Source organism: Scaptodrosophila lebanonensis, unplaced genomic scaffold, assembly GCF_003285725.1.
Source record: "Scaptodrosophila lebanonensis strain 11010-0011.00,11010-0021.00 unplaced genomic scaffold, SlebRS2 tig00001412-arrow-pilon, whole genome shotgun sequence".
Taxonomy (NCBI): Eukaryota; Metazoa; Arthropoda; class Insecta; order Diptera; family Drosophilidae; genus Scaptodrosophila; species Scaptodrosophila lebanonensis.
This window is the reverse complement of record NW_022060739.1, coordinates 253,480-268,714: the sequence shown is the minus strand read 5'-3', so window position 1 is coordinate 268,714 and position 15,235 is coordinate 253,480. Positions and strand designations below refer to the sequence as shown.

Below are 15,235 nucleotides of genomic sequence, written 5' to 3'. Positions count from 1 at the left end.
GTAATGTGCGCCATCTGCTGGGCACACTTGAGGGCATTACTCACGCCACATTTGGCGCATTCAAGTGCTTAGCGAGTTAATTTGCACCAGCGCAGCGAGAACAGACCAGACCGGATCAGACCAGACCAGGGATGTACCTATGCGTGTGTGTGTTTTTGTGTAAACTAGCGAGGGTTGCAAGCTGCGCCGCTGGCCATGTTAAGCCCTCACAATTGCCGTTTGATTGAGTGATGCGACTCTCGTAGTTTGTAGTCTGTAGCTGATAATGTTATTGCTGCTGAAGATGCGCATTAACTGTAACAACAACAACAACAACGAAAACTTGCCTCTTGGAGGGTGCGACTGCGTGTGCGGGTTTTGGGCTTGCTTGCATCGCTTTGACGAGCATTAAATTAACTGCCCGAGTGCTGTCTACCTTACTCTGAATCCTGCCTGCTGCTCAGTCTGTTCCTTTATTTCTGCTGCACTTTACACATTTTACATATGTCGCAGCAGTCTTTGTGGGTGGCTACTCATCCAGATTGCCGCTCTGCCTGGTTAGCCCGTGCAGCCAAAGCGCGTTAATATTCCCCCGAGACGCAGCTTGTTCAAAACAGCACAAAAAAACATGAATAGAGAAGGATATTGTCGGGCGCACAGTTGATAATCGAATACCCTAACACATGGAACACATGGTGTAATCAGAGGTCATTCGGCTTAGAAATATAATGACCATCTAAAATTATATAGAATGGACCAATTTTGGCTTAAACAAGTTATATCGTAGTTTTACATTTATAGAAAATATTTAAAATTAATTTGCTGCCTTTTTTTATATTAAGAACTCTCATAAATGGCTGCAAAACTATTTCAAATATATTTATCAAAAATTGAAGAAAAACTCGATCTACACTGATATCAGAGCGACGCTTTAAAGAATTTTAATGGCCATAACCCCTAATAGTTATAGAAATGAAGACTTTCAGACAGTCATACACCGCAAGGAGTAGACAGGTGGGCAGGCGAGCAAAACTAGATTGAATCAGCAGGGAACACATGGACAGAAAATGAATGTACCCTGTTGCCTCTATTGGTTATAGGATATAGGGCAAAAAAAAAAAAGACAACAAGCCAAATCAAAGCGTTGCACTCAAAGGGCGCCGAGACTGAGACTTAGCCAGAGCCACCGCCCCTTGCACGTCCTCTTCGGTAGGTAATTCAATAGCTAAAAGCCGCATAGACCCGTTGGCTAGGTACATAGGCCTTTGACATGCGGCTGGACAGGCACTCATCAAACTTTTGACATGCACTACACACCATTACATGCAGTAGCATCTGAATTAAGAGGCATAGGCAGTAACAGCGCCACCACCAACGCCACCAGCACCACCACCACCACCATTGCTGCGCCTTTTTGCATGCAAAATGTCAGCGCATATGTCAGACTTTTGCATATAACCCAGAGCGGGCAGGGGACGCGGGCATGGATCACATATTTTTTCTGCCGCCCTAGCCAAATGCATTTTGATGCAAATCTAGCCTGAAGGTTGCCACTGTCGCTGCCACTATTTCGCTCTTTTCAGGGCGCACTTCTTTGAGTTGTGTCTAACTGTAATTGATGCTGACTTTTTGACAGTTTGAATGTCGTTTGCGAGCGGGCGGACGGACAGACGGACAGCCACCGGGTTACTGTTACAACAGCAGCTCTGACAACTCTGATTAGTTCTGTGACAGTTTTTGATTTGAATTCAATTATGACATGCAGGTGGATGCCAAAGACCAACTCAGAAACAAGAACTACACGAACAACAAGTGCAGCAAGCAATCTAAAGGATAATTTCATTTTAGTGCCACCACTAGAGTTCCGAGTTGTACATTTGGTCAGAGTTTTGAGACAGACCGAAGCGGGAGGGCGCAACCTTTAGGTAGGGCACATCAATAAACATGCCGTTAAGAGTCAATATTATGATTTGAGGGACGGCAGGAAAGGAGAAAAGAAAGAAAGGAAAACGAAGAAAATTAAGGGAGCGACTACGCTGGGTAAATACAAAAACTTTGCTCGTTCAAACACAAAGCGAGGACGATGACAACTACACTGTAAGAAATTTTCAATGCCTTTTCAAAAATCAACAAAAACTTGAAATCGGATATTAAATGCACAACAAACAATAAACACAACAAAGAGAGGGCCAAGCTGAAGAGGCGAACAAAGAACAAAATGTGCAGAATGTGCCACACATGAAATTAATATGGGAACGTTGGAGGACAGACAGCACAGGACAGAACGGAAAGAAAGACAGACAGACAGACAGACTAACTAGTGACAGAGAGACTGCAGTCAGTCAGTCAGGCAGCTAGAAGAATGGGAGAAAATCAAGGGGGTTTGGTTCCAAATAGATGCACTAATATATCGTTGGTAAAATAAAACCCACACACGTGCCGATGAAACAATGGTATAGCATGGGATAGGATGGGATGTATTTGATAGGATGGGGTTTGAGCCAAAGTTCAGACATTGAAGTTGACACGAAGGACGCAGGATACTAGTTGGTTGGCTGCTCTAAACTGCATAAATCCAAATGGCCATTCGATATGGTTACTTAAAGGGTAATTAAATTAACTGTGCACAACAGCAACAATAACAATAATAACAACATTAGCAGCAGCAGCAATCGCCTCAGCGTGTTGTCAATGTTGACATCCACAGAGCAGCAGCCCAGCCAGGCTGACAAACAAAAGGACACGCGGCGCTTCACAGCAGGCCAATTTTTTTACATCTTTCCTTTTCCAGTAGCAGCAGCAGCAGCAGCAGCAGTACTGCCTTTCCATATTTTGTATGCATTTCTAAAGGGGGCAGCGGGTTGAAAATGAATTCACCATATACTCGTATATAGTATTCGTTTATGTATATGGGGGTTGAAGCGGTACAAGCTTATCGCGTGTCAAATCATCGTTATGATTGCCGTTGCCTTTTTTATTTGTTTAGAACGCGCGCGCCCCGCTGAATTGATGATAAAAACATGATTAAAATATTTGCAGCTTTTTATGAGCTGCTTCTGCTCCTCACTGCTCACTGCTCTTCTACCTCACTGCCTCCTGCTTACAATGATAATGATGATGATTACTGGTGGCTGCTTGGCTGCCTGACTGCCTGGCTAATGATTATGTTGATTAATTATGAATCAATTACATTGTAAAAAAGATTGTTAGACCTCTATGAAATATTGAGGTGAAGTCATAATTTGTTATGGGTAGCTAAACAGCAGCGCTGTCTTTTGAAGGTGGGCGATAAGTGATGAGCAAAGATTGTGTTCAAATTACTTGTAGTTGGGTTTTGGTAAAAAGCGAAGAGCAGAATATGAGAATTGGAGACAAATAAACTAGGAATAGCAAAAACTCAACTGCGCAGCTTCACATCGCAAGATATAACAGAATATTAAGTTTATCTAGAACGGGTGAAAATATTCACTCAATCGGTAGAAAACACATTTAAATGTTGAACTATAGAGTTAAAATTTGAACCGAATCATTTATGTACACAATAATTTAAAATACATGTCCATCGTAAAGAATTTGTAGCTTAAGTTTTTAAATAGTTTTGAAAACCTTAGTAAACATTGGTCTATGAATTCGAAATCAGACCTGTTCAAAGGTTTATAGGCTTACAACTGGTTTTGAACCTGGTTTAGACATTTTTCTACAAATATACTTAGGCTATGAAGTTGAAAATGGTATATAGGCCAGTGGTATGGAGTTAAATAAATTTTTAGCTCAAAACCGGTTCGAAACTGATTCATTATTAATTCATAACCGGTTCAAATGCACACTAATATGAAGCTTGTCCATAAATGGTTCAAAATATGGGCAGCGCTACATTTCTAATTATTATTTTGGACATGATTAAACCAAATTAAATTTGGGGAAGAATATAAAGAAGTAATAATATGTGTGAATATGTTTTGCTCATCAAGCAACAAGCTTTAAAATATTAGTTAGAGCTAATCTTTTGTCAGATCTCGAGAACATGGAATACTTCGAAATTTAAAGCTATAACTATAGCTGCTGTATTAACTGTTTTAGTAGAAGCATAAATCTTCCTTATCTTTCTAGATATACTTTAAAGTATGTCATATCATAAGAGCCCAAACGCATTACCTAATTTATAATAGCAATTTGTTTCCCAGATAAGATACATAAATGATACATAATGCATAAATTGGCTGCACTATTGGGCATATTATTTCATTTTTAAATTCGGAATTTAATCGAATCTCGTCTTAAGCTTAGCTCGACAAATATTCGCACTGCAATGATTGCATAAAATTTGGCTTGGCAATGCAAACGAAAAACCAAATTTACATCTTCCTATGTAAGCGTGTGCTGTTCGTATTGGTGTGGGCTTTTGGGCCAAATTTGTGCAAAATTCAAAACTGCAACTAGAAAATACAAAACTCTAACCAAATGTTGAGAGTACACACATATGTATGTATGTAGGTATGTAATTTATAAAAGGCAGCACTTCGGGAATTGAGAGAAAGGGGCCAAGTGAAGTCAGTCACTTGATTTAATTGCAAGCATCAAATTTATAATTAAAATCAAATTTTTGCTACATTTGTACAAAAGTTTTGTGCTGTCCACGCGGGCTTTTCATTCGTTGCTATTCGCACTCGTTCCCTCTCTCTCTCTCTCTCTCTCTTTCTCTCTCTCTGTCTGTCTGTCTGTATTTCTCTCTTTCTTCATTTATCTTCCACTTTCAACTCGCGCCAATTAAAAGTAAACAAAAATTTAATTATGCAGCTACAAAAGCTGCACGTAGCAACAGTGTGGAGATGAGAGACGATGAAAGGAATGGAGGGTATAAAGAGTGGCCCAGCCAAAAGCTGAAATTGAATTACAACAAAAGAATGTTACAACAACATCAGTAACAACAAAAACTTTTCTATAGCCACGTTGAATTCAAGTTTATGCGGGCCCCCATTGAAGCTCGACGAATTGGATTTTTATTTCGTCTAAGTTTGTCAAAATGGCGCAGGGTGAATGTATATGTGTATGTGAATGGAATGGATGGCCTGGAAGAGGGGTGCAGAGGGGCAGGCCAGGCAACCCAAAAAATTATAGCCAAGGAAATTTGATTTTGCTGCAAGGTACACACACACACCCACACACACACACACACACCCTCACACCCATGCACCCATACACACAGAGCGAATTTCGTTCGCTTTGTAATTGAATTGAGCGCAGAAAAGCGCGCTACAAAAAATAAAGAAGACACACAACCACAACCACAGAAGGCACTAAACAGGCGCGCATATACACACACACACACACTTACACACATAGACTCAGGGGCATAACAATGGCTGCTGAAATCTGCTAATAAAATAAACGAAAAGCTTTTGTAAGCAAATTGAAAATATAAACAAACGAAATTGATAAAAAGAAGAGAAAATAAATGAACAAAATAGAAGCAAAAACTACGCGGCCAGCAAATGGACTAACAGCACGAAAAGCAATAAGCAAGGAGGGGAAGGGGCAGCTACGGGTACGGGTACGGGTGCACACGACAGCGCACAAAGGATAAACAAAATGTTTTTACTAGCGTGCAAAACACAGCAAAACAAAAGACTATGTGGGGCCCAAAAAAAAAAACTAAAAATCGAAAAAATAAACGAAATGGACAAAAAGCAACAGACAACACCATATACATACATACATACATACATGGCAGCAACAACGAAAACTACAACAAAAGCTGAAGGCAGCAAAATGCATAACAACAAAGTTTTTATAACAATGAACAGAGCAGCAACAACAATAACAGCATACAAAAGATTCAATTTGTGCGAAAATAAACAAAATGGCAGTCCAAGCGTGAGTTTTGTGCATGTGTGTGTGTGTTTTTTTATTTAAAAAACTGGCGCGCAGCAGTGGCCAAAACAACAACAACAACAATTCGATTAAAACTTTTGCATGGCCAACAACAATGGCAAACGCAAACACATACACACACACACACGCTCACATAGACCGACACACACATACAAAAATAAGGCGCAAATTAAAGAAAAACAAGCGGAAATGGGAATTGAAAGAATGGCGAAAACGAATGAACAAACGAACAACGAAGTACAAATGAAACACACATTAAAGTTGCAAAAATTAAAGCGCAACAACAACAAAAACAACAGCAATAAGAATTGCTGCAACCATCATCATTGCCGCAATCATAAAAACGCAAGCTCGGAGCAGCAGCAACAGCAACAACAACAAAAACCATGGCACAAAATGGCAACTTGATGGTGTGTGTTGAAAGCGCAATAGCAAAAACAATGGACTGGGTATACTGGCTATATAGTCAAGTCGTAGCTGGCATAAGCGCATGTACACATAAAGCCGGCAGCGGCATAAACGTCTGCCTCGCCGCGCAAGGAGCAGTCGTCGCTGTTCAAGTCGCGTCCCAGTCTCAGTCTCAGCTGAAATCTCACTCTGTTCCCAAAATCGCCGTTACGTTTGACGTAGCGCCAAACGATTAACGTTGCGGCTAAACGCAAACGATGTCGCCGACGACGACGACAACGACAACGCCGACTACGGCGTCGGCATATTTACATAAATATATACATATATTAACACATAGATAAGACCGATTTACATACACACACACACAAATATATATGTATAAACGCACACAGCTATAGCTAGCTCGCTCACTCCGCAAACAGCCACGCCCACTGCATGCGTTAGAGTAGGACAGTTATAGCAGCTATTAATGCCATCCTGCTTGCACGCAAATGCACGCATTTTCGAAACTGAAGTTCGAATATTTCCCCTTCATACGACTTTTCTTCGTCGTTTTTTTTTTTAAACACACACACACACATGCGCATATATAACAAAAAGAAGTTCATTCTACTTGTTGTTATATTGCCTCGCTGTTGCTTTTGTTGTACTCACTTTATCATGTCCGGTAGGCGTTCCGGTACTTTAGGGTGGGTGTTTTTCTTCACGTAGCTCGATGATAGCGCTTCGGTGCATGCCAGCATTAGCTCGGTGGATAACTCGACCGGATGTTGTGGTGATTTTTCTTCGGGTAACTGCAAAAGGAACAAGAACGGCGACAACAACAACAACAACAATATTAGTAATAATAACAACAACACAAAAGATAAGAAAACATAAATGTGGCTATACATGAACAAGAAGACGAAGAAGAAGAAGAAGAAGTTAAGGAACAGCCGCAATTAAAGCTGACAAAAGTCAAAAGTGACAACACAATGGCGGCTTTAAGTTCAGTTTCTTCTTCTTCCAAGTGTTTGTGCTCTGCTCTTGTTGTTGTTGGTGCGGCAAGTTATTTGCAGCATAACACAATTGTTGCATGCTTTTGGGCGTGATAATTAAATTGAGCGCCAAAAACAAGCTGGCGTTTATCAAATTAAAACAATTGCAAATGCGCAAGCCACATCAATCAAATTATTAATTGATTTTTCGCATTTACATATTTACACGCCAAGTCACGTGGGCGCGCTTCATCAGCGAAGGAAGGGGAAGAAGGTGTGTGCGGAATTGAAAGTGCCGCATTGAAAAAATATTTTTATAAAATAAAAAACAACCAAGTATCCAAAAGAAATAACACAAACGCGCGGGGGGGGAGGGGGGGGGGGGGGGGAGTTGGCATTTTTCACAACTGCCTCGAACTGTGAATATTACAGTGAAGATTCTCCATAAAGAATTTACCAGAAAGTAAAGGAAAAATAATTTAAGTTTGTCGATTAAATTAATGTAAAATATAGTTTTTTGCATGACGTAATATTTAATACACTTTTTCTGGAGTTTAGTTATTTGTATGACTTGGTTAAATTTTTAAATGACATTGTGACGTCATTGTTATTTATAAATATTTTTAAGCAGCTCTCTCATTTCTATGCTGATGTGTTGACTTAATAACACTTTCTGGCGATAAAGTATGATCAATCTACATAGGAATTTGGATAATTGAATCTAATAAAACTGTCACTATAAAACCAAGCAATAATTCTATACTTAAATATAGCTTCTGTCTCAAAAAGCTTCAGGAATAATACAAATTATTTTTATATCGTATCGAATTCTATGATTTCTAAATAAAATTGAATAAAAAGTGAACTCCCTTAATACGATAATTTTAATAAAATTCGAAATGAGTCCAATATTTAGAGACGTAAACAATTTAAATTAGGGTAATGAATAAATATTCTTAACAAAGAAAAAAGGCTACCAATCGTATTATTCTTTTATAATCCATCAATCCTACACGAATGTACAGAAGTTTTATTTAAAGTCCAGCTAAGGCATACAACTTAAGAAACTTTTCTATTACGACAAATTACTAACATGGACTATCCGTGTGGCCCTGGCATTCTACATATGCATATATTTAAGAAAGGCTACAATGTTTTTCTTTGATTTTCTGCCATCAAATATTATTTTTGTTAACAAGCCATAGGATATATGTTTACTACTTATTTTAGATAAAAGTGTAATTAAAATTCATCATTCAATATAACGAAGTATCACCGTACATACGCACATCGTATAAACATTTAAATCGTCGCGCTTTACAAAAAAAAAAACTAAAAACAAAGGGAAAAGGCCAACTGCTGCCAAACACTGACAAATTGGCGCATGGCAGCGCTAGTCGCCGAGAGAGATGGGGCCAACAATTTATAGGCCAGGCGACCAGTCGACGACGCAGCCAGTAAATAAAATTCGAATAAAAATGCCACACAAGCACACTAGAGTGTCGTCGAAATCAGGCGGCAAGGCGCATGAAATAAAAGCGTCAAAGAAATGGCAAATAAACAAAAAAAAAAAACCCAAACGAAAACATAAACATTAAACTTAAAAAGCGCCAAGCGCGGCCAAGTGTTAAGTGGCTGGCAAGCAGGTCGGGACATTTAACAGACAGACAAACAGATACACAGAGTCGGGCAGGGTAGAGTAGAGTAGAGCAGAGAGCAGGCCAGGACCAGTGCCAGTGCCAAGTTGAAGGCGACGCTGGGGAATTGCAGCCAAAACAAGTTCAAGTCGCAGCTCCAGTCGCCAATCTGGCGACACTTTTATTGTTCTTTAACTCACCTGGAAACTTTTGACGATGGCATCGAACATTATTGTGATGGAGTTGCCCAACAAGGCGTGCCGAGCAATTTGTGGACACACGGAGCAGGCATTCCGATACAACTGCACGGCCAATGTGGTAGATCTGCAAAGAGATTCCAACAAATAACGCTATAGAAAAGGAGAGTTTCTAGAAAAAGTTATGGGATCACTCACTTCCTTGAGATCTCAGAGTTTTCGTCCAGGCCTTTGCTTATCACATGACTAGCCAATATACCTAGGCCATCCATATTGAGAAAGGCTTGAAAGTCCACGGTCTGGGCCTTGGGTATCACTCGCAGCAGATTGCCCAGCGTGCGATCAAGACCCTGAGCCCCACCACCTTTAATGACCAGATTCAGCAACTTGGGTACACTGCTATCACGCTTTACATGAGCTGGTAGCGGTTCCAAACCAGCCAAATATTCAGCGGCACTGGAAGAAAAAAACAAAGCGTTACAAATATGATACTAAACAAATAAGCATAATAAAATAATTAATCGAGTGTTTTTAAACTGAGCTCGAATATATTAAAATATGATGTTTAATATCTTTGGAATATCCCAAGAAACGAAAATGTCACTCTAGGTAGGTTTTCTAATCAATGCGGTCCAACTATATGATATGTATTATATATCATGGAATTGCTAAGCAATGAAATAATAATGATTTGTATTTCAATTTCTGTATATCTAGCTCAACTGGTCTACATTCAATATGTACTTGATTGATTATGCCCAAATTTTAGCTCCACTCAACAAATTATAAATGAAATATCATTTATAACAATAAGGAATAAACGAAGTAAGAATAATAGATGTGTTTAAAGACTCTACTTCGAATAGTCTGGCAAACATCAACGTTCATACAGACAAACAAGCATCGTTTGCAATTTGTATCTCTTATTGAGGGCCTACCACAGTTTCTACACAAGCTAGCCTACTCATCACATAAATCAAAATGTGAGACTACTAACCATTGGGACATGCGTTGACGCAGCTTCTTCATCTTCTTTTTGAAGCTGCGTGAGTGCTCGCGACTGCCGCCCACATCGGACAGGGTAGAAGACATATCACAATCCTCGTTGATTGTAACAGCTGCAGCATTGGCACTGAGTTCCTCATCCTCCTCCTGATCGCCGCGCTGCTCGTCAGTATTACGTGTGGGTATAGTCAGCTCCAAGGCACGCTGTCTAATCTGCTCAATATTCTCTTCGTGGCGACGTTGTGATTCCTTTTGTTTTTGCTCTATTTTGCGCTGAAGTTCCTCTGTGGTCTGCTGTTGCTGCACTTGGCGGGCAAAGCGTCGCTCCTCGCGATCTCGTGCCTTCTCACGGGCCAGCGCCTGACGCTCACGCTCCTTTTGTTCCTGCATCTTGCCTATGCGCTGTTCCTTCTCCAGTCGCGTCTCGTTCATTTTCTCTAGCTTTAAAAGGCGCTCTTTTTCTAGAGCCTGACGGCGTCTCTCCACCGCCGCTTCTTTTGCTGCCTTTTCCTCCACACGCTTTTGTCGTTCCTGTTCCAGATCTTGCAGTCGACCCTCGGTTTCCTTACAGGATTCCTGCAGATCTAGACGTTTGTTCTGCGCCTCTATGTTACGTATAAAATTAATTTCCTTCAGTTTCTTCTCCTCGTCATGAGCTTTCTCGATAATTTGGCGTAAATATTGCTCCCGATTTTCAGCGGCACGTTGCAACCGTCCCTCCATTTTCTGACGCTTGTCCTCAATCAACTGCTTCTGGGCCGCCTTTACATCCTCGACGCGTGCAAAAAGTTGTTGCAATTTGGCAGCTTTCTCTTTTTGAAGCAGGTCGCGCTTCTGTTGCGCGCGAGCCTGTTTGGCTTGATATTTCTTCAGTGTTTCCTGCAGTGAGCGACGACGAGAGGGCGAGGAAAGCTTCTGGTGCAGCTCCTGGGCGCGTCCCGGATGACGTGCCACATAAGCCTGCAGCGTGGCCAACGTCTCCGCACGCTCATTCCAGGACATCTCGGAGAGAAGGGCCTGATAGCGCAGCTCTAAACTAGTGTTTTCATCATCGCTCATCGTGACAAAGACTACGGCTGAGGCATCATCAATCGCCAGCTCTGCGTTGTCCTCGTGATCCTCCAGCACCACTTCGCAATCGGTCTCATCGGTTTCCGTGTCCACATCAATCTCGGTGCTTTCTAGCTCACGTATTTGTCGCTCCAGCGACTCTTGCACTTCCACTAGCATACGCTCATTGCGCTCCTCGTCCCCATCATCGCCATTTTGCTCATCGTTCTCATCACAAGCGCTGAGCTGCAAGTCCTTGACGCAACCATTGGGCAGCTTGCTACGCGCAATGCTTTCGTAGAGCTCGCCTATGGTCTTAGAGAACTCGCAGTTCGTTTGTATTTTAATGTCAATTTTGTTATGGTCTCCATAACCTTCTGCATCGCTGACGGCTGCTGAAAAATGAATTAAATAAATTAAATTCTAGCCACATTTCCAATATAATTTTGGTTTAAATTAGATTTTAGTGATACCTTAGACGGCTGAAGCTTACAAAAGAATGCTCAGCGACCACTTACCATCCACGACTGTCTCCGAAGACGAGCTGATATTGGAGCTCTGCTTGTGCTCCTTCTGCTGCTTGCGCAAGGCATTCTTCTCGCTTCTCATATACTCTTTGTGCAGCGAGGTCATCTTGAGTCCAGTCAGATCCGATTTCTGGCGTTTGATTGTAGCTGCGCGACTATCTACAGTGCTGTTGGTGTTGTTGTTTGAGCTGCTAGTGCTGCGTGTGGCATTGGAGATCATGGGTTTGGTTTTCTCTGCGTTTTTCACATTGTTGCTATTATTGCTCGTTTTGAGAAACGAGTTCACCTTGGCCTTTGCATTCTTAATTTCCGGACGTGCTGGGACCGAAGCCAATTGCTTCACTTTCTCTGAAGGCTTAGCTGCCTTGGCTATTTTAGGTTTAGTCTCTGCCGTTTTAACCGGTGCCGATTTAACTGCGGGTTTGGCCCCAATCGTCTTCTCTTTTTCCTCCTTTTCTTGCTTCTGCTTCTCCTCCTGCTCCTTCTGCTCGTTGAGCAGTGTCAGCGTTGGCAAACTGGCATACCCAGTGGGCTGATTGAAGCGATTGGCCCAATGCATGCTGGATCGTCGTCTATTCTTCACTGTCAGCCACCCATCATTGGCGTCCGAGGATAGCTGCTTCGGCTCCGAATGCCGTTCGTCCAATTTAAGCGTGCTCCGTGAGCTGGCCAGCTGCTCATTGCTGGCCTTCAGCGTGGATGTGGAGCTGCCAATATCCTCGCGAGAGCTGCCCTTAAGGCTGGCCCCAACCGCCGCGGTTCCCCGGCGCGTGGCTTGGGACTGCGCAGTGGTGGTCAGAGTTGTGGTTGCACGTTTAGGCAGTGATTTTGCGTGGCTGGCATTGTTGGCACTGGGCGGATTGCCATTCATGTCCAGCATTGTGCGTGAACGGGCCGAGAGACGTGAGGCCACATTATTAGGTGGTCCATAGCACTCGGTTTTGCTCGAGGGACGTGGCGGGGGCTGCACTTGGGAGCCACCCGAGTTGCGTGCGACGCGTCCGGCTACTGGCTTAACTTGGTTGCTGTTACTGTTGTTATTGTTGCTGTTATTGTTCGCCGTACGGCGCAGGCCGTTTATGGCGGGCGCTGCCACTTTGCCTGCGACTGTTGTGGGCTTAACAGTATTGGCAGTAGGCGTAGTTGTAGCAGTGGTCTGTTGCCCTGTCTTTTGGTTGTTTGCACGCGATGTTGCAGGACGATTTAGCACACTGGAGTATTTTAAGGGACTGTTCTGTGCAGCTGTGTTATTGCTGTTGGTGCTGAGTGGTGCGAGGGGTTGTGGTTTTTTGAACAACTCTGCGACCGGCTTGACCACAGTTGTGGGCGGCGTAGGCTCCTTTTTGGCCTGTTGTGCGAGCAGAGCGTTCTCCATCTCGTCTAGACGTGCCACAGTCAGCTCGACAGCTGTAGGCTCCACCTTAATCGGTTCTATATCTGATGCTGGACTAGCTTTAGCATCCTCTTCCTGCACTACCGGCTCCGCTAGTGTAGGGAGATTCACCTTTTCTTGCGGAGGTTCGTCAACAGCTTCAATTTTTGTCTCGGTTTCGCTTATAACAACTGTTGGTAGTTCTATAATTGTAGACTCACATTAGTATATACTTAAAACTGGTGCTTAATGGTTACCTTTAGTTGCAGAAATCGCCTCTAATTGTTCAACTTGCTCCTGCTTCTCAACCATTATTTCCACATTCTGTCCCTGGTCCTCTAAGGCAGCAGCTTCAGCGGCGGCTGCAGCGGCCGCTTCGCGTTCTTCCGCCTCAAGGCGCATCTTTTCACGTACATCGGCTAGTGTAAGATGCGGGTCCTCCAGATCAGTTTGCGAGTATTGCGTGTTTAGCTGCACATAGGGCTTGTCTGTACTAAGCTCCGGCTGCGGTGCCTCGAGCATGGGCGGATGTAATGATGTTTCCGAACTTGAGCCTTGTCCTGCACGTTTACTGGCTGCGAAGAGTTCACGTACATTGACGCGCATCGCTCCTTTTGGCACTTGATCGTACGCACGCAACATTTTCTTTGGCGACACATTTCCATCACAGCAGGGCGAAGTCTTTCCCGAATTGCAGACGTATAGGGCCGGACTAGATTTGCCGGAAGTTGTGGGACTGCACAAGCTTTTCGTGCGAACGCGTGGCGTGGGATTGCTTTTGCGCACCTCCCAGGCCAGACTCTGTGGACGTTGCTGCAAGGGCCGTGACTCATAGTCCCAGGATACCTTGAACCACTCGCTCAAGGCCTTGAAGTCACGCACATAGTTCTCGAGGACCAGTATGGCCTCCTGGCAGGAAGATATGTTTTCGTAACACTCGACAGTCTGATAAATTTCGTTGACAGCGCGCTGTAAATTGCCAAAAAGCAGCGCCCAGTAGCGTGCCTGCAGCTCCGACTTCTTGTCTCGGCCCGTGGACGCGCTACGCACACGTGGTCCTCCATTTTTGCCGTTCGTACCCCCGCTGCCGCTGTTGCTCTTGGTGCGTGCAATGGTGGGCGATTGGCATTTTTTCGGCGTTTGCATGCCATTTGGCGACTTGGGCGGTGCCATGGGCGGCTTGCGGCAAGCGGAACCAGCAGCAGACGCCTGGTAACCTGAAAACGAAATCGCAAAGTGAGCATAATTTTTTCTTTTCGTGATCGATATGGGCAAAACTCCAACTTACAGTCGCCATTGACGACGACATCGATGCCAACGCCTCCGCCTCCGCTCAAATTGCCATTGCTGTTGTTGTTTGTGGTCGTCTCGTCGCAAAACTGGTAGACGAGCAAATTCTTTGCCTCGCGCCCCTCACGACTAAGCACCTCGCGCATTTCCATATCGTGTTTTAGCTCAGTTTACAATTCACTTAAGTTTCAGTTTGTTGTTGCTAGGTTTCAAGTTTTTTTTCTTCTTTTTTTTAGTACGATTACGTTTTTGTTTTCAACAGCGTCGCCGCCGCCCACGCACGTAGCCGACGCAGCTGTTCACGCACCTTTTCCTTTTGCCAACTTCCAACAGGTTAACCCACAGAAACTCAATACTAATTGCTGTTGCGCTCCTTAAACTACGGCCTAAATCTAATTTCTAAGTGAAGGTTTCGTAATTTGCGTTGCAATGCAACGCATGTGTTTCCTAATGTCTTTTTATTGTAACTGTCACTGTTGTTGTTCTAGTGTATGCCTTTTGTCTGCTGCCAATTTCGCAATACCAGAACATTTTTGCGCAACACACACGCAGCAGCGAAAAATATGAGAAAACGCGTACTTATATTTTGCCTACGTCTACTTAGACTAACACTGATTTGTTCGTTAGTTAGTAGTGAATGTGCTGTAGTTCGACATTCTTAAACGCAAATTTACAACGATTTTCCATTTGAGAACATCTGAATTGTGATCCGTTTGGCAAACTACTACAAAGCCAGCTGTTTGCTAGCTGTCAAACTTTAACGGCTTGGCAGCGCCGCATACGGTATTTTAATACTTAACCTGAGTCGGCTACACAGCTGGAAATTAATTTGAGTAGAATATCTAAAAGGCAAAACATTCTAGGCACATTGTTGGCTCACATACCTTTATTTTTACTT

At 43.0% G+C, this 15,235-nt stretch overlaps 1 protein-coding gene across 2 annotated transcripts in view; it reads right to left on the bottom strand.

The window, feature by feature from the left end:
- LOC115631444 (S phase cyclin A-associated protein in the endoplasmic reticulum) overlaps nt 1-14,977 on the bottom strand; it is a 37,798-nt gene extending 22,821 nt beyond the window's left edge. The window contains exons 1-7 of one of the 2 annotated variants that reach the window (XM_030528187.1): nt 14,336-14,977; nt 13,305-14,264; nt 11,667-13,250; nt 10,091-11,543; nt 9,292-9,549; nt 9,097-9,220; nt 6,937-7,076 (exon numbers count right to left, since the gene is read on the bottom strand). In XM_030528187.1, the coding sequence (XP_030384047.1) occupies nt 6,937-7,076; nt 9,097-9,220; nt 9,292-9,549; nt 10,091-11,543; nt 11,667-13,250; nt 13,305-14,264; nt 14,336-14,489 (4,673 nt within the window). In that variant the 5' untranslated portion in view covers nt 14,490-14,977. The remainder of the gene's footprint in view (nt 1-6,936; nt 7,077-9,096; nt 9,221-9,291; nt 9,550-10,090; nt 11,544-11,666; nt 13,251-13,304; nt 14,265-14,335) is intronic. The other variant, XM_030528188.1, reaches the window with a different exon arrangement.
- Between the last annotated feature and the right edge of the window lie 258 nt (nt 14,978-15,235).